The 18,741-nt window shown below is 40.5% G+C and overlaps 2 protein-coding genes across 2 annotated transcripts; both read left to right on the top strand.

Moving 5' to 3' along the window:
* Window positions 1–334: 334 nt before the first annotated feature.
* LOC311502710 (heterogeneous nuclear ribonucleoprotein A/B-like) lies at window positions 335–4,028 on the top strand. Its single transcript, XM_084565051.1, has 9 exons — window positions 335–426; window positions 1,502–1,743; window positions 1,873–2,041; window positions 2,130–2,288; window positions 2,451–2,582; window positions 2,780–2,888; window positions 3,003–3,149; window positions 3,300–3,390; window positions 3,660–4,028. Exons 2-8 carry the CDS (start codon window positions 1,526–1,528, stop codon window positions 3,368–3,370), a joined length of 1,005 nt encoding a protein of 334 aa, XP_084421177.1. The 5' UTR covers window positions 335–426; window positions 1,502–1,525; the 3' UTR covers window positions 3,371–3,390; window positions 3,660–4,028.
* A 2,994-nt stretch (window positions 4,029–7,022) lies between these two features.
* On the top strand, window positions 7,023–18,319 carry LOC311502066 (cornifelin-like). Its single transcript, XM_084564178.1, has 5 exons — window positions 7,023–7,628; window positions 13,008–13,095; window positions 13,822–13,935; window positions 14,456–14,613; window positions 15,717–18,319. The coding sequence occupies exons 3-5, from the start codon at window positions 13,830–13,832 to the stop codon at window positions 15,837–15,839; spliced, it is 387 nt and encodes a 128-aa protein (XP_084420304.1). The 5' UTR covers window positions 7,023–7,628; window positions 13,008–13,095; window positions 13,822–13,829; the 3' UTR covers window positions 15,840–18,319.
* The last annotated feature ends 422 nt before the right edge of the window (window positions 18,320–18,741 follow it).

The following is an 18,741-nucleotide window of genomic DNA, read 5'->3' on the forward strand; positions in this document are numbered from 1 at the left end:
GTTTATTTAAACAATCAACCTGAACTCTGTGTTTGATCCTCTATTGTTACAGAAATAGAAACTACGCAGACAGATGTAATCTCACACTTCTCACACATTTTGAATCTGCTTCAGAAATCTGAAAACATTTATTTATTTTTTTTATTAAATTTGAAACAGCGATCCAAAAATTGTGGTTAGCAGCTGAGCGGACAGGAAGCAGGAAGGACATTCAAGCCTTTTGTCACAGCGAACTCGCCGTCAGCCAATGACGTGGCGCCTTCAATTGCACAACAGCGCGCCTCGTCCAATCGCGGGCGCTCTCATTGCGAGGTTCCCCGTCTCTCGGTCACATCCGGTCGTATATATGTTGCCACGAGTTAGCGGCGAATTTGGAGAGTGTCCATTTTGAGTAGCGACTCGGCGTCTCCGGTATATTCCCTTAAAGTAAGCACATGTTCTTGTTGTTATCCGGGTATCGCAGGATATTTGAACAAATTCCGCTTTACTTAGAGAATATTTTCACTGAGTTTACCCTCACCGTCCTGCTGCCAGTTATGTGTCGTCTTCTATTTAGCTAAAACTATAGCTAGCTGTTTGTTAGCAGCGAGGATGCTAATGTGCGTAACCGCGGCTATTACTTTGAATGACTTACTCATTCGCTAATCGTACTGGTGTTTAGGCTTTTCTGCTTTACGCTGCGCTATTTATAAGTGCATTAACTGCATGCAGTGGGAGATCCCTGTATGCTTTATTAAATTCAAATTTAGCTGTGTAGCTGCTAGCCGGGCCTGCTCTCTGCCCCGAGCGGTAACGGAGCAAAGCGCGGTCCGCTTGAACAGTTGGTTAACATGGAGACTCACGCTTTGTGTGTTAGCTAATAGCCTCTCTTTGTAGCTCTGAGTAACAAGTGGATGCCGGCTTTGCTTTTAAATGCAGCAACACACGTCCCACGTTTAGTGTACAGGCTCTTTAAATGCGAAACATTTCATAATAATAATAAATATATTAGATAAAGTCGCGTTTGTTGCAGAGCTTTAGCTGCATGTTAGCATGCATGCAAACACCCGCAGCAGCAATAGTAGCCTTTTATTAGCATTCAGCATTCAGTGTTTTTTGTTTTTTTACTAATAATTAGTTTAAAAAACTCAATTAATAGCCTCAATCAGACGTTTTGCACTGTAAGACCAAAATATAGCCCAGGGAACATTGTGTATCTTTGTCACGTAAATGAGTAAATTTAAATATTGCATCTAATTTGGAGTCACCATCACCACAAACAAGGCCAATGCATTGTGTGATTGTGAAGCAACGAGTAGTTTAATGTTTCTTTTCATTCTTGTACTTAAAAAAGTTCTTAAAAGAGACCAGAGAAGCTGTTGGAGAACACAGAGAGCTTTAGTTGATCTTTTAGGCTTTGTCTTTTTAATTAGAGGAACACGAGGCTATTGTTTCTGCTTTATTGCTACTGTGTCAGCTGTCCATGCTCAACCAATGTTCGTCCTGTCCTGTCCTGCTGCAGTCTCTTGTAGAACCCACCACCAGAATGGCAGACGCTGAGACTGAGAATTTGCTCATGGAGACATCGGAGCAGAACGGCAACGAGGGAGAGGAGGACGACCAGAACGGAGCCGAGCAGGAGCAAGAACAGGAACAGGAACAAGAACAGGAGCAGGAACAGGAGCAAGAGCAGGAGCTGATGATCGGAGAGGATGGCACAGACGGAGGCAAGATTGACGCCAGCAAAGGAGAGGAGGATGCTGGGTGAGTGTTTAACCCCTGGCCTCCACGTGTATAGCCACGTGTGGCTTCATTAATCTAAATTATACCGGGACGCTGTTAAAATGACTTGAAATAAGGAATTAAGAGCGTTGTGTCCCTCTTGGTTTTCAGTAAAATGTTCGTGGGTGGCCTCAGCTGGGACACAAGTAAAAAGGACCTGAAGGACTACTTCAGTAAATTTGGTGAGGTGTCAGACTGCACCATAAAAATGGACTCGAGCACCGGACGATCCCGAGGCTTTGGCTTTGTTCTTTTTAAGGACTCCTCCAGTGTGGACAAGGTGAGATGTCTGGAAAAGCGGTATTTCATTCTCTCTTGTCTGACGAACGCTGGTGGTTTTCAACTACAACTATCGTCTTTGTCTGCAGGTGCTGGAGCAGAAGGAACACAGACTGGACGGACGTCAGATCGACCCAAAGAGGGCGATGGCTATGAAGAAGGAGCCCGCCAAGAAGATCTTTGTTGGGGGTTTAAACCCAGAGGCGACTGAGGAGGCCATCAGGGAATATTTTGGCACCTTTGGAGAGGTCAGTCTTAAAGGCCATGCTAGATACTCCTGATATGTGCTGCACCGTGTCTAGATTGTATTTGGTCAAACATTCTGGCGCTCGTTGTACAAGAAGACGGGGTGTATGTGGTGCAAAATGTGAATCGGACTTTTAAAGAATACACCTCCACTCACTTTCCAGATCGAAACCATTGAGCTCCCCATTGACCCCAAATCAAAGAAGAGGAGGGGATTCATCTTCATCACATACAAAGAGGAGGCCTGTGTGAAGAAGTGTCTGGAGAAGAAATACCACAACATCCAGGGTGGAAGGGTAAGTTTCCATATGCTTGAACATCTGGGTGATTAGTGTTGCTGGATGCTGTGCTTAAGTTAGGACGGTGGAGTTGCCTCAAATGAACTGGAACATTTTTCTACAGCAACAATTTCGGTCTGTACTTGTTGTGAATGTCCGTTTTCTTACTTGTGACTGTGAAGTGAGGGTTAATGTTTGCGTCTCCTCCTCTTCAGTGTGAGCTGAAGATTGCCCAGCCAAAGGAGGTATACCAGCAGCAGCAGTATGGAGCAGGACGTGGAGGCGGCTACGGAGGAGGAGGCCGGGGAGGCAGAGGCCGTGGCGGTAAGGGAGAAGACTGTGTGTAATTCAGTGATTTATTGAAGAGTTGTTTCTTGTTCGTTTTTTTTATACGCCTGTCTAGTTGTATTTCTGTAACTTGGTGTCATGGTGTCTCAGGTCAGAGCCAGGGCTGGAACCAGGGCTATGGCAACTACTGGAACCAGGGCTATGGCAACCAAGGCTATGGCTACGGTGGATACAGCGGCTATGGCAACTATGACTACTCTTCTCCATATTATGGATATAGTGCTGGATATGATTACAGTAAGTACTTGACCATTTCAGAGATAAGTGTGGTCTGTTCTGTTGGTGAGGATATGGATCTTAAAACATAGGGGGTGGCGTATGTGCTGATTAAAAGGACGCATGTCTGTGTCTGACTCATCCTGTATCGTCTCTCTCCTGCTCTTACAGACCAGGGCAATGCCAGCTATGGGAAAACCCCAAGACGGGGGGCACACCAGGCCGGTTACAAGCCATACTGATGATCACTTGGATGTTCAAGGTATGCCGTTGGCTAGGATTCCCCCTCAAATGTGACATGTAGAAACGTCCACACGCTTGCTAACATTCGTTTTGGACACATGAAGGCATGGCAGGAGATAAACTTGCTGTTTGAGTCATTCAAGACTCTGTATTTTCCGTATTGCCATTAATCGCTGACAAAGCAATACTGCAAACCTTAGACTGAACCTCGTGTTTGAGCCAGAGTTAGGCCACTAGTTTTTTAGCGGCTGCGTCTGATTTATCATTAATGAATGTGTCGTTCCTCAGGACTCCGGTGATCCACCATGACACCCGACGGCTGGACGGACACACTGGGCCTGGCTCGACCTCTTTTATGACAGAAGACCATTTGTACAGAAAACATCCGAAATGTAACTTTTCCATGTTATTTTTTTTAATCCTTTCATTTTTAGGTTTTACTTTTCCCTTTGGTGTTTTTTGTTGTTTTCTTTTTTTTTTTTTTTTCCCCTTCTCCACATTTCCACAGGAAGTGTAATTTTTACTGTACTTTTTGGTACCCGTTTTGATTCTAATGTATTGTAAGGGTTGTATTTTACGTGTTTGCTGGCTTTACAGGTTGGAAAATCTCGGCCCTGTAAATGAGCTTTTTTGACAAATAAAAACCGTTTTCAGTAATTTTTCCCTGTTCTGATGCTTCCAGGTTCTGGGAAAGAAAATTAAATGTCAGATGGGTTTAGTAGTAGAATTTACAAGTGTTTGAGCCATTTGTTTGCCCTTTATGTGAAGTCTAGTGTACCAAGAGGGAATTTTAACTCACCAGAACTTAATTACTCTTCTAAAACGAGAAGGATGTTTAATATACTGCTGAAATTCATCTCTGTAAGCAAATGTGTAGGATGTTATGAGGAAAATGCTTTTCTGAAGTAAAGTGCGTGCTTTTGTAGTCTTCAGGCCAATATAGTCTACTCGGCCAGTGTCTCTGACATTTACTACTAATAAAGCATTTTGTTTAATCTTTTGTATTTTTAATGTTACCGTTAATTGTCAATTGTTGAGAACTGGCTTTTTTTCCCCCCCTCAAACCCCTTCCAATGCCACAGAAAATGATAAATTAAACGGGTCCATTGTGTAGAGTTTACTGACATCTTGAAGACGAGTTACTCGCTGAAGGTCTTGGACAAATTTTATTAATCCACAAGGGAAATTGCTTGGTTACAGTAGCTTAGTTCCACATAACACCCTGAGGAACCACAAGTAAATGAAAGATTGAAGAAAAATGAAAAATAATATAATGGTATTGGCATGCATCAAGCAGAGAAAACATCTAATGAGATTGTAGAAACTACTAAAACTGGGTTAAGAACTGTCCAACGCATTATTAAAAACTGGAAGGATAGTGGAGAACCATCGTCGTCCAGGAAGAAATGTGCTGGGAAAAAAATCCTGATTGATGGTGATCTGTGATCACTTAAACGTTTGATGAAATCAAATAGAAGAAAAACAACAGTAGAACTCAGGGCTATGTTTAATAGTGAAAGTAAGAACATTTCCATACGTGCAATGTGAAGGGAACTCAAGGGATTGGGACTGAACAGCTGTGTAGCCTTAAGAAAACCACTAATCAGTGAGGCTAACCGGAAAAAAAGGCTTCAATTTGCTAGGGAGCATAAAGATTGGACTCTGGAGCAATGGAAGAAGGTCATGTGGTCTGATGAGTCCAGATTTACCCTGTTCCAGAGCGATGGGGGCATCAGGGTAAGAAGAGAGGCAGATGAAGTGATGCACCCATCATGCCTAGTGTCTACTGTACAAGCCTGTGGGGGCAGTGCTATGATCTGGGGTTGCTGCAGTTGCTCAGGTCTAGGTTCAGCAACATTATGTGTCCAAAGAATGAGGTCAGCTGACTACCTGAATATACTGAATGACCAGGTTATTCCATCTATGGATCATATTCCAAGATGACAATGTCAGGATTCATGGGGCTCAGATTGTGAAAGAGTGGTTCAGGGAGCATGAGACATCATGTTCACACATGGATTGGCCACCACAGAGTCCAGACCTTAACCCCATTGAGAATCTTTGGGATGTGCTGGAGAAGGCTTTGTGCAGTGGTCAGACTCTCCCATCATCAGTACAAGATCTTGGTGAGAAATGAATGCAACACTGGATGGAAATAAATCTGGTGACATTGGAGAAGCTGATGGAAACAATGATACAGAGAATGTGTGCTGTAATCAAAGCTAACGGTTCTCACTAACTATAACTCCTGCTGCTATACTGAAAGCCAGTACCAACGGACTGAGAAATGGTTTCTTTGCAAGAGCCATAATCGCACTGAACAACTCAAATAATAAACAAATAAGAATGTGAATGTGCAATAATTCTCACAATGTGCAATAACTTCATATGAGCAAATGTGCAACACAAACAAGTGCAAATGTGACGTGCAATAATAGTGACTTATTATGTGTGAATGGGATTGTTATGTACATTTCCTTTAATTTTTATATATTTTTAATATTTATTTTTATTCCAGTACTTCTACGGCACCTGAGGCAGACCTTAGGTACCTTAATTTTGTTATACTTGTACAATGACAATAAAGACATTCTATTCATTCTAAAACCTGTTATACTAATAAAACATACCAGTTATTTTTTCCCTTTTTGGTGAAAAATTATCGCAGGCATTAATGAAAACCTAAATTAAATGTTCATTCACTGGGGTGTTTATTTTTCGTACGGATGTAATACCCTTTCTCACCACTGCACGCTTGACAATGGTGGTTTGGCGCTGTTTGGATTTACGCTCACTTAATCTCATGTAATGGGAAGAGTAGAAGTAGTCATTTAGAACCTAGCTGGCAGTTGACAAAACTTTTAACGTTTATTCAACTTGTCACTGATCTGGGTTCATCTGTTTGTCCTCAGTGAACAGTAAGTCTGTTATTTAGATGCTTTAATGTTCGTTTAGCTACTTTAACAGACAATTAACTTTGGTGAAAATTAAAAAACAGTTGGTAAACAATACCTAATAGCTCGATAAATTAGTATATTTCACAGACATTCAACTGCTGTTGATGTTAGCTAGCTAGCTTTGTCGTCTTTTAAGTCAGTAACTATAATATTGTGATAATTTATTACTATTATTATTAAGTCGAAATTAATTTATTCATTTGGATGTTTGGGAGTTTAATTTAAGTGTTAAAATAATTGTTAATTTGTATTTCAGTCTTCAAAGCCACTAGATAAACAGTGTTTGTCAGTTATTTTACTATTAACTATTTTTTTTTTCTCCCCAGAATGAGGAAACAATAATAGTTTGACTTATCAGAATTACCAGGTTGGAAAGGTTTTTAAGAAGATTTAAAGTCCAAAATAAAAGTCGATTTGTTGCCCTCGCCAAATGCATTTATATAAATCTATATAGGCAGGTATCTACTTATTTTAGCATAGGTGAGTTTTTGCTGTAAGCCTGCTGTAAGTTTTTTCTTTAATTCATTCCACTGCTTCCTCTGGACTGCTAATAAACATTTTGGTCTGTTAAAATACACAAAACATAACCTGGTAATAGACCTTAAAGTGCACACTCTGATTATTCTGCACTGCAAGAATAGACACCCAACCACAGTTACATCTGCAAATGTTTGCATTTTAATGAGAAAAATATTGGTCCATTACATTCTATACACCTGTACATTTAATCACACAAAGGCTTTGATAAATCGGAGTCTAAATCTCAGTGATTACTGGTAGTATCGGGGCTTTAAACCGTCTGGATTTTCTGCACACGATGCGACAATGAGACGTCCAGACGCGCACACCACCCGTCTGTCTCCCTGCTTGTTTGTTGGCTGAGGACTCACCCTCAGGTGTCTGCTTTGCCTCATCTGTCTTTTTTCCTTCGCCCATCTCTCTGTCCTCAGTCATCTTCCCGCTGTTCGTAACTGGAACCGATCTGATCCTGGGGTCCTTGAGGTAAATCTTGGCGCGGTTTAGAATCTGGTTTTCTTCTGAAGTTGTTTTACGCACCGAAAAGTCAACATGAGAAAACTGCCATGTTTTCTCTTCCTTCTCCAGCCATCCTCCACGGAGAAGCCGCGCTGCAGTGAGGAAAGAGTCCGTGTGGCTGTGCGTCTTCTCCAGGTGATCCGGTCGCAGAGGCCCCGGCGTCGCCGACATCATACCCCGACCAGGATGCATGGGCTTTTGGATACTGCCGCCCTCCATCGCACTGCTCTCCCAAGTTGCCACCTTTCCTGCTGTAATACAAGAGGTATGGAGGTACCAAAGCTCTGAATCACATTTTTAAAACCTTAGATTAAGCTATATTCAATTAGATTATTGAGTTTTTCTGTTGGGATGTTTACAAAGTCTGAGAGAGTGTTTATAAAGTATTAAGTCGTCTCTGGACACATGGGGGTAAGACGAGAAAAAGCAAGCAAACAGGAGTGTGTTGATGTTAATCATTAAGCAGATATGGAGCAGCTGTAGCATTGTGCTGTGTTTCAATTCCCCAATTCATTATTCAAATCCTAGTTGTTAACGTGTCTGTGTGCCAGGCAGTTAGTCGTAAAAAAAAATGACAGAAGTCCTCCTCTAGAGGGAGGCAGAGCTCTTGTGTAAAAACACTGCAAGCTGGATCAGTTCAAACAACGTGAATGTCAAAGCAGATATTCCTTAAAGGATAGAAAGTTTACTGCAGTGTGGAAACAGACCAGCTAAGCTAAACCAACCGGTATCTGCGGAAGCTGTCGTTGCTGTAAAATCTGCCGTTCTCTGGGTGTGGAGTCTCTGACAGCAGCCACACAGCCCCGGCCGAGGAAGTTAAAGATGTGCCAGCTGAAAGACGTCAACTCAGGTCTCCTGGTTGCTGCAAGAAAAGTTTAGAGAAAGATGAATAATAAAAGTATAACGAGGAAGTCAGTATAGAAATGACTGTCGTCCAAAAACACATTTGTAAAAAACTAATTTTTCTGGCTGTAAAGCTACTGAAAGGTTAATAAAAACAATGTTTTGGTTCTCTGGCTGCTCACCACTTTTAACCGAACCTCAGATAAAAAAAAAAGTCAGACGCTCATCGCAACAAATAAACAAAGCAAAGCAACACCGACACACATCAGAGGTGTTTCTTCATCTCTAGATCATTTCGGACAGCTCCTGGGTTATTAGCATAAAACATAAAATGCACAATAAACTATCACATGTTTGAAGATTCAAGTAATACCTGGTTTCAGTTTCTCTCTTTGCTCCTTTTCCTCCACTCCACTCAGGACTGACTGCTTCTCTTCACTGTTCCTTCTACCCGACCCTCTCTTTTTCATATCTCCCTCCTTCTCTCTCTCTCCCCCCGCCCTCCCACCCTCCCACCCTATCTGTATTTCCACGTGTCCCATCTGTGTGAGCTTTTCCAGGAGCAAAGACAAAACGTGAAGTTGTTCAGCGACTCAACCCACAGAAATTATCTGCAATTTCTTTTGAGCTCGTTGAGGGATTTTAACATCTTCAAGCTCATTGTTTTGGTTTTACGCTCTGCAGCTTTAATGTTGCTCCACATCAATGTGATCATGTTAATTGGCATCTTTTTTCATGCATTAACAACTTCCAAATGTCAGCGTGGTGTATGTAAATAAATTCGTCTGGTCTTAATCTGCCATCCAGCAATCTTAAAACATTTTTCCAACTTTAACCAAATGCTTCACGTTGCTCATACAGAAGGCTAAAACATTAACAACGTTGTGAAGAAGCAGAATGATTAGGAGATAGGTTCATCTGGCTGCTTCATGCATCAAGTCAGATTTGGATTTGAGACAAAAGGTCTAGATGATGTTGACAGTGGATGGACTTGGAAACTCAGCGTGCAGGGCCCCCCTCTTCTGACGACTGTTTGCTCTGATCAGACGTTGGCTTTCTGGTCTTCACCTCATGAGTTCAGCAGGTTTATCAGCTATGGGCCAAGCAGGAGGGCTGTGCGCCAATTGAGTGACCACATAATTTACCAGTTCTTGCAACATTAATTAGTAATATCGATTGAAGGTTTTCCAGATCTTGCTTCGATTTCGCAGTCGCATTTTGAAGAAACTCCCTGATGTGTTTTTAGCTTCATTATTTCCAGATCCTCAGTTGGCTGCTGAGTGTTACCCAAGCATCATCCTGCTGGGCTGAAAACCTGAAACCAACATCTAGTGCCCAAATCTGCAGTACCTCAAATAATCACTTGAGCCTTCAAAATCAAGTCAGACGAGCAAAAATGAACATTCACAACCAGTTTTGGATTCTGTAGCTAATTGCTCTCATTCGTGACAACTGTCGTGGGCGTATTTTTATTTTTAAAGAACTCACCTGTTCAGATTCTATCAAGGCATAAAGTTATGCATAATTCACGGTATGGTGCCTTTGAACGGCTGGAGCTGCCACAGGTCGCTCGGCGTCAACTGCCTGCTTTGGCTCCACTCATGCGAGTCCTGAGTTACCACTGCCAAGATGGCACTGGCCAGACTGAACACGCTGGGCTTCAAAATCTCACTCGCTGACTCTCACAGTCAGAGGATTTATCTCAACTTTTTTAAGGGTCAGAGAATTTCTCAAGAATCTCTGGACCTTCCTTACAAGACTTGACAAGTTCTTGATGTTCCTAGTGTCTGACGTGAACACATTCCTGCACATTCCTCATCTGAAATGTTTGTTTATTCATTTTTAAATGAAAACAATCTAGTAGTAGTATAACCAGTAGTATAATCAGTAGTATAATCATTAGTTTTTTCCACTGGTTTGAATCAATGGGTAGAAGAACATTAGACACATACAACCTTTCAGTATTTACTTTGATTCATCTGCATCCAGATGCTGCACATGCATTGATAAGTTCAAGTGCACGTGACTTTTGTAACTCCTCTCTGCTATTTCAAATATTTAAGGATTTCACTAAATCCTGTGATTTTTGCCCCCCTGTCAAAGCTGCTTCACATGTTCCCCGTAAACTCTGCCTCCATACGCAGAACTCTCTGGATCAAAGTTCGCATTGGGTGAGCAAGAGCACGATCGTAGCGTTTCTGGGTCACTTAGCTCGGTTTGTGCTGGCTCATAGCGGACATCAGACTCGGTCAAAGGTAATGGGAAAGCTGCAGAGTGCAGGCTTTATCAGCAAAAGCCACGGATAGCACAGACTTAAAAGGAAATTTGGTTCAGGAAAGAGATCTGCTTCCTTCCCATAATATGAACGCTTGACTACCAGTTTCAGGCAATGTGTATATCAAGCAGCAGCTTCTTGGGCTGAAAAACAGCTCTAATGACCACTTGAATCGGAATAAGCACCAACATTCAAATGTCAACTGCACAGTCAGTGGTGTTTTTACATTTTTGTCCACTTCAGAAGGGAAAAGTTCACCTTTCTCTGTTATGTTGAGAGAAATGATTGAGTCTGTGTCAGTATTTAAAGGAGCAGACATTGCTGCACTGCAAATAAGGCTTTTTACCAGTGAACCTGAATGCAAACTGCTGTGGAAAACTACCTACCGATGCTTCTCTTTGTCAAACTAAGTCTTTTCAGGAAACAAAAAGCTGCTTAAAACCACAAAAACAAGCACGCCTATAGAAAAAGAGCAAATGATCAGTGGGAATGAAGACAAAAATTACAAAGATATCTCTAGATATCCGTCTCACACAGATGAAAAGTTGTCAGCTCATGTTCTGACCTAAAGAGTTTTAACATCAGAACAGAGGTTGGCAAATTTATGATTTATGAATTATTACTGAACTCGTCTATAGGAGGCGTCTTCCTTGCTGATATGCATGCAATCAATATAATAGCCAAACACTATTTAGGTCAGTAAATAGGTCAACAATGGGGTACCAAAAATGAATATGTTCTGCTGCAAGAAGCTAAACAGACATACAGACAGACAGCACCAGTCTTCAGTGAATTACATCATCTAGTGTTGAAGACAGCTCTGAATTTCTTCTGGTGATCAAGTATTTCCAGAAAAAGTTCCAGTGTAGCTCTGACCGATCTGTGTTATTGTATTTAGGATGATTGTGTGAAGCAGCTAAGCCCTGTGGAATTCAAGTGCAACAAGAATGCAGGTAGAGCGCCTCTATTATGTAGATCAGTTTCTGTTTTTAACAGCTGAGGTAATCCTTAAGTCACAGGCTGTAAATGATTGTTGATAAGCGAAGAGCAAAGTCACGCAGTAACCTTATCGGCATCAGTCTGGTGTTCATTTCACTGAAAGTGTCTATTATCGTCTAAACATTCCCAGTCTACCCACAGCCTTTAGTGTGCTTTGCAGTTGCTGTTGTTTCCCACTGGGAGACTCCCCAGTGGGAATTGTCATGGGATGGGAGAGGTTTATTTAATCTTGCTCAGTAGGTTAAAGGATAACAAAGCCATACATTTGCGTCATGTTCCCAACCCAACAACAACAATGCTGCAGCAGAGACCACGAAATGTTAAAGAAATGAAGCAAGTTCTGACAATGATGGGAGACTGGTCTCATCTTTGTGGCCACAACCAATGGGTTCGAACCATACAGTTGACTGACGTGATGCAAACACACGTCCTCAAACGTTTATTGCAAGGAGACAACGTCCACGACTTTGGTTCCTACCACCTAATCTAACAGCTGATCGAGCGGTGGTTTCATTGACAAAATTTTCTTTTCAAGAGAGCATGGACGGCTCTGTCCATACATTAGGACTATTTTTATATAGTGCATAGTGGCAACATCCACCATGGGGCTTAAGAGATAAAAATATTTTCACCGTTGCCTGAAACGAAACGTCTTTCATGTGAATTCGGGCAGCGTAGCAACGGCTAAAGTGGTGTGAAGTCTGTATATGATCTGTCAGGAAGGTCAGGAGTGAAGATTAAGTTGTGCATCATGTGTACCTCTTGTTTTGGAGGATCACAACCAACATTTATTTGCTAACTTTGACCCAGTAGATTTAGTAGTCAAAAGACAACCAAGTTTTTAAAAGAAATTATTGTTCGGACAATTAATTATCTTGTAAAAGTAGGCGAGAAACCTGGTGTTTGAGGTTTCCGTTACCAGACAGAGTGGTTTGGGTCTGGATCTGAGTCATTTGGATCATTTATTCCATTTGAGACCTCATCTGACAATAAATACAAGGTGAATAGAGAGCTTTATTAAAAAAAAAATAATGATGACTGGAGTTGGTCAAACCAGCCAAACCACTTTTGGCAGCCAGTTACAAAAGTATTACACTTACTATTCATACAATGAGGACTCTTATTAAAGAAATAAATCCACTTGGCAAATTGAAAAGTCATCAGACAAAACCAGTTTATTATTATAGAAGCTAACAAAGATACAAATAAAAACCCAAAGAAGTAATGGTTCTTTGACATTTATTTCCTCCTCCAGCCCTGCATGTTTACATCCAGTCACTGTAAAACAGATCATGATTATCTTTAGGAATTAAATCTAACTCCGACTGAATGACACTGATTTGGATTTACGTTGCATGTCAGAGAGAACCACATTATGATTGTTCTTACATTGAGCCATTTCCTCTCGTACACGCCCCACCTTTGTGTTCGAACCTCTGCGGGTAACAATAAATAATAGAGATGTGTTCAAAAAAAAAAATTGCAGGACGAACCAGTGTGTCCGGTTTGTTCTCTTGATGCCTGTAGCTATTTCTGCACTCAACTGACTTGAAGAATGAAAGCTTCTCATTGTAGACATCCGTCGTGCCAGGAACACTGAGCTTACTAGTCTACGGTGAGTCTTTATCTTTTTGTTTGCTTGTTTGTATTTTCTTAAACTCAAATTCAGTAAATTCAGTCTAATAGGGACATTTCTAAAAGAAAATCTTAATTTATACATTAATCAGCATCCAAGATGGCTACAAATATATAATTTTCAGAAGGAGGAAGAAAAAAGACTATATATATTCTATTAATTTACTTGAATTATTGCACAACTTGAAAACTGTATTTGCTTAAAATGTTATGACTTAAAAGTGTGATATTATTAAGTACTTACCAACTTATCTGAGCTAGGTACCTAATTTGACCTCATGGTTATATTTCGTGCCTCAGCCACATGTCAGTAAACAAAAGTTTATTTTGGGCAGTGATCTTTTTCTTTCCTCTGCTCCGTAAATTTTACAGTTTTTACTTTCTTGCTCATTCTCTGCACGATAAAGACTATATAGAATCAAATTATCCATGTTTATGTTTATTTATACATGTGAATGATGTTTGCCTAATCCCTTTTCTATGCTCAAAATGCACAAATGTAGCTGCACATATCATACTTGGTTAACGTTTTAGCTAGTTCTAGTCAAAAGTGATGATAAAGTGGCGTCAATAACAATCCAGGCAATATTAAAAACAACGTTGACTGTTTTTTAGAAACTTGATCTTAACTACAGTTTATTTTTCCTTTTTATGTCTTATTTATTAAATGTATAAAATGATAAATGCATCCGTGTTTCCTCTTCAGACTTCGTCATGGCTACCAGAATGGTCATCACTCAGCCGCAGCCGGTCATGATTTCCCAAGACTCTGACGAGTGGGGTTCGGGGATATGTGATTGCTTACAAAATGTGCCAGAATGTAAGTGTCTGATCTTCTGTCACTTTATTTCCATATATCAAAACATATAGCTTCCTTTAATACGGTCATCCACATATTTATCTAGTTAGAGCCGAGATCCAAATCTTTTCCGATCTACTAAGATTGATGTATCTCTGTGACAAAGGGATGTGATTTATTTTAACTTTCGATACAAGACTGTGATCCTTCATTATCTTATAAATTGCAAACATCTACACAATGTACAGAAGCTTATAGTACAAATTAAAACCATATTTCTGATTTGTTGATTTAAACAGTTTCATAATTTACAGGATAAAATCTTAAATCTTGGATTCAATAAAATGAACCCTTATAAAGATTTGAAAGGTGAGAGGTTACTGCTCACCACAAATATTTCTGGAATGGCATCGTCATGGAAAAGACATTAGACCTGCACTGAACGTGTTTTTCATTCACTTCCTCATATCTTTGACATGTCATTATTGGCAGTTGTGTTCCCAGCATGCTAATCGGTTTCTGGGTATTTATTTCTACTAAGGCTGTTTTGCTTACTGGTGCTGCCCCTGCTTCGCCTGTAAAACCTCCAAGGCCTATGGTGAGCCTCTATGTCTCCCACTGCTGGAAATCTTCAGCGGGACCATCCCATCCATCACCATGTCCATGAGGGTCTCCATGCGCCACCGCTATGGCATCAAAGTAAGGCCACTGTTTTCTGACCATATAGTTCATGGGTAGATAGTGAGGACCGACCTTGGTGATCAAATACAGATAAATAGTTTGCAGCAGACCTCCTTGTGAGGGAGAAGTTTTGGTTCAGTTCAAACACATGGCAGGGGAGATACCGTGATCAAGAAGGCGGTTCACGCAGGGCGAGCCCATGTTAGTGGGCGGGACTTGGGCCAAGCTAAAACGCTAAAATACACTACAATTATTATTTTTTTCAAGGATGGTTTCTGTCGTTTTAGGTAGTTAATATGATGTTGATGAATGTTCAAGTGTCAAGTTTTTGGTTAAGTTTCGTTTTAGTTAGTTATTTGACGCTATAGTAACAGGATGTGACATAATGGCGACCACCAGTTGCCATGCCAACCGCTCCGTAAATCGGCCCTGTGGGTACAGTCTATGGTGGAGGTAGAGCAGAGCGTAGTATTAATTAAACTAAAACTAGAGTGAGTCTGGAGGAAGTGTGGGCGGGGCATCGATATCACGGCTCCACGTGGCTCCAATCTCAGACCGTACTGATCAGACTCTGGCTCCAAAGTCACAAGATGGCGCCGAAATAGCATCAGTTTGGATAATGCGAGCAAGTGGGGATGTGTTGTTCATATTTATATACAGTCTATACTTGGAGCAGTGGGCTGCTACACATGTGTCGCAGTTTGGGCATGAAGTGGTTGCTCAAGGGACCTCAGCCTGGGAGGATGCAACATGCAAACCTGTGATCTCATGGTCCCAAATGACAAGCATGCCCTGTCTGCAAACAAACCTATGACTATCAATCAATAGTAAGAGGCTCCACCTACTGGAACAACCTGGTACTACAATTGAAAATCGACAGTAATAAGAAAGTCCAAACAACAATGTTTTTATGACTTTGTAGTTTTTTGGTAAAACTTGTAACTACACAGAGACGTTGTCAATGTAGTCTCTGAACAGATCAGCAGGTTATGTTGTCACTAAACTTTCAGTTCTTTTTTATTTTAGCCGATGGGAGCCTAAACTCTCCTATAAATAATAATGAAGGAATAAACTGAAACTCAGATACGTGTTGACTTGACGTCACCGTGTTTTGTCCACAGGGCAGTCTTGGTCGGGACTGCGTGTACTCGACCTTCTGCATGTCCTGCGTCTGGTGTCAGATGTCCAGAGAGATGAAGAGAAGAAACATCCCAATCGTTCTGGTCACCGCCAAAAACACATGACCGCTCTTCTCGCTCAGCATCACCACCAGGGCTCTCACATTATATTTTTGTGTATCTCAGTAAACCATAATCTGCAGGTCATTTTAATAGTATGATACACTGAAGACAGAAGCTCCTTGGGAAATAGTTTATAGTACTGGGTTAGCTTTGGTTGACCAAAGCTCTTGCCACAAGATATGAGGTTTTTTCTTTCAGATGTTCTGTACATATAGCCAGTATCTTTTCTTTGTATTTCTATTTTAATTTTTCCTTCTCAGCTCGTCTTCAGTGTATAAAACGTTATATATAAAATTTTATTCACGCACCTTTAGAAGTAATTCAACTTAAATACAAAGAAATACGAAGACAATTTTTGGGGAATTTTGCTTTTTTGCACTATACACACATTTAATTTGTGATTATTTTTCTATTTTAGGGTATATGCTAAGATCACTTTTATCAAGATTTATTATTAATAAAAGTAATCAAATGCACATTTAATGAATGCTGTTATTTCTTTGAAGAGAAGGGAAACACGCTGAATCATATACTGTAAAATAATTTATTAAATATACAGGAATATGAAAAGGTTTTATACAGGTGTGGATAAAATGCTGTAAATTAAAAAATGCATTAAAAAATGAAAACGTTAATAGTTTATTTTAATCAGTTAACAAAATGCAGTAAATGAACAGAAGAAAAGTGACCACCCTTTCCCTTCAAAGCAGCAGAAATCCTTCCAGGTACAACTTGCACACAGTTTATGAAGGAACTTGTTGGGTAGGTGGTTCCAAACATCTTAGAGGACTAACCTGCAGAATAAATTTGGTCTTTCTGTGTGTTTTAGCATTGAGGACACCATTAATCCTGACCAAATCTCCAACTTAATTTGCAGAAATGCAGCCCCAAACTTGCAAGGAACTTCCGCCATGCTTCACTGTTGCCTGCAGACACACATTGTACCGGTTTACCAGCCCTTCGGTGAACACACTACCCTCTGCTACAGGCAAATATTTCAAATTCTGACTCTTTAGTCCAGAGCACCTGCTGCCATTTTTCTGCACCCCCGTTTCTATGTTTTCATGTATAGTTGAGTCTCTCGACCTTGTTTCCATGTCGGAGGTATGGCTTTTTGGCTGCAACTCTTTCATGAAGACCACTTCTGGCCAGACTTGTGTAATGTATGTACCTGGGTCCCACTGGTTTGTTTCTGCCAGGTCTGAGCTGATGGCACTGCTAAGTTTCCTTGGCCCATGACTGTGTCTACGATCCTATGAAATCCCCGTCTCTGTGCAAGTGTTTGTTCTGTTGTTTGCTCACTTTGCATTTTGTAAATTGATAAAAAATATTATTTATGTTCCTGAAAGCATTCTTAGGTTACAGCATTTTTTTTCCTATTATCTATCACCTGCCTAAAACGTTTGTACAGTACTGTACATATATAAGAGACAGCACATCAAGCGTGTGGAGTCACTTTTAATCATTTTAATTCAAAGTAAATACTAAAGCCACTAGAGGGAGTCACAGGCTTCACAATGAGCCAACAGCTTGTTACAGCTGAGGTCATTGTGGGTTACTCAGGATGGGACTGACTGACCACAGCGTCCACTGCCATGTCTCACCTTAATATCTGTGAATCTGTAAGTTGTTTTTGTAGCTCCTGTAAAAATTACAATTTAATAGAAACTTTCAGTTATGTATAATTTTCAAATAATTTCCCAGAAAGGTAAACTTGACCCTACTTGTTCACTGTTAATTCGGTACTTCAGTGTTTGTCCACGCTCTGCAAATTAGAACATACTGAACAACCTGTTAGTCCTAAAAAAGACTTCACAATACCGCAAGTTTCTACTCTAATTTTTTCCACCCATGACCAGGAAAATCCAGTGTATGTAAAAAATCAGTTTTAATTACCATAATAACCATAATTACGAGACATTAGGTTAATATTTTGATATGAAGTCAGAATAATTTACTAAAATAATGAATTATAATTTAATAACTTTACATTTGGCATGCAATTAAGAAATAAGCTTAAACTGAAAATACAGACAATGTTTTAACACTCCCTTACCCTACCTGCAGCATAGATATTTAGTAAATAGCTAGTGAAATTACTATAAAAATAATAATAATAATAATCTTTATTTCTGTAACACTTTTTAAATCAACATTACACAGAAACCGGCACATTAACCAAAGATAACAACGCTCAAAATCCAACTAAAAACGCTATTAAAACTCGATTTACTCCAGGAAAGGGCTCTCTGTTTAAAGTAGAGATTTAAAGAACATCACGGACGACCTTATTGTAGTATTTATCAGCAAAAGAGACACATATATTTTTCCGGTAACTAGAGCTAAAGCGTTGATTTACATGTATTTTGTTGGCATTTTAGCAAGTATTCGTTGGCTCGTTCTACTCAGAAATGGATTGAATCATTACAAAATGACAGCATATGTACTGTGTGGTCAGATAAATAAAATTTTCTATTCACTTTGAACTCTTACGGGGTCACTATTATGTCATCTTTTGTCAAATTACCCCCGATAAACTTTCCCACTTGTCCTGTCCCGTTTGGGTTCCAGCCGAGGCCGTCCTTCTCCTCTGCCGGCAAACTCGGCCCCGGTGTTCACTGTAAATGGCTCAGTGGGTTGTTTTTAATGGGATTATAATGACAGTTATGGTTTGCAAGAATTGATGTTTGTGACTTTTATGGGGTGTGAGTGAAGGGGCGGGACCAGGCGGCTCATAAAGGCCGCAGGAATGTTAATTGGTCGAGGCCACTGCTGCCCTCTTTGTTCTGCTCGCTCATACTGGGCTTCTGTTGCGCCCGTTAAAGGCCACAGAACTGATTTAAAATCTGTGACTTTAACCCCGCACACCCTCCACCTCCGCCTACACACACATATGTACACGACT

The sequence above is a fragment of the Chelon labrosus genome (genome assembly GCF_963514085.1).
Source record: "Chelon labrosus genome assembly, chromosome: 17".
NCBI classification, from domain to species: Eukaryota; Metazoa; Chordata; class Actinopteri; order Mugiliformes; family Mugilidae; genus Chelon; species Chelon labrosus.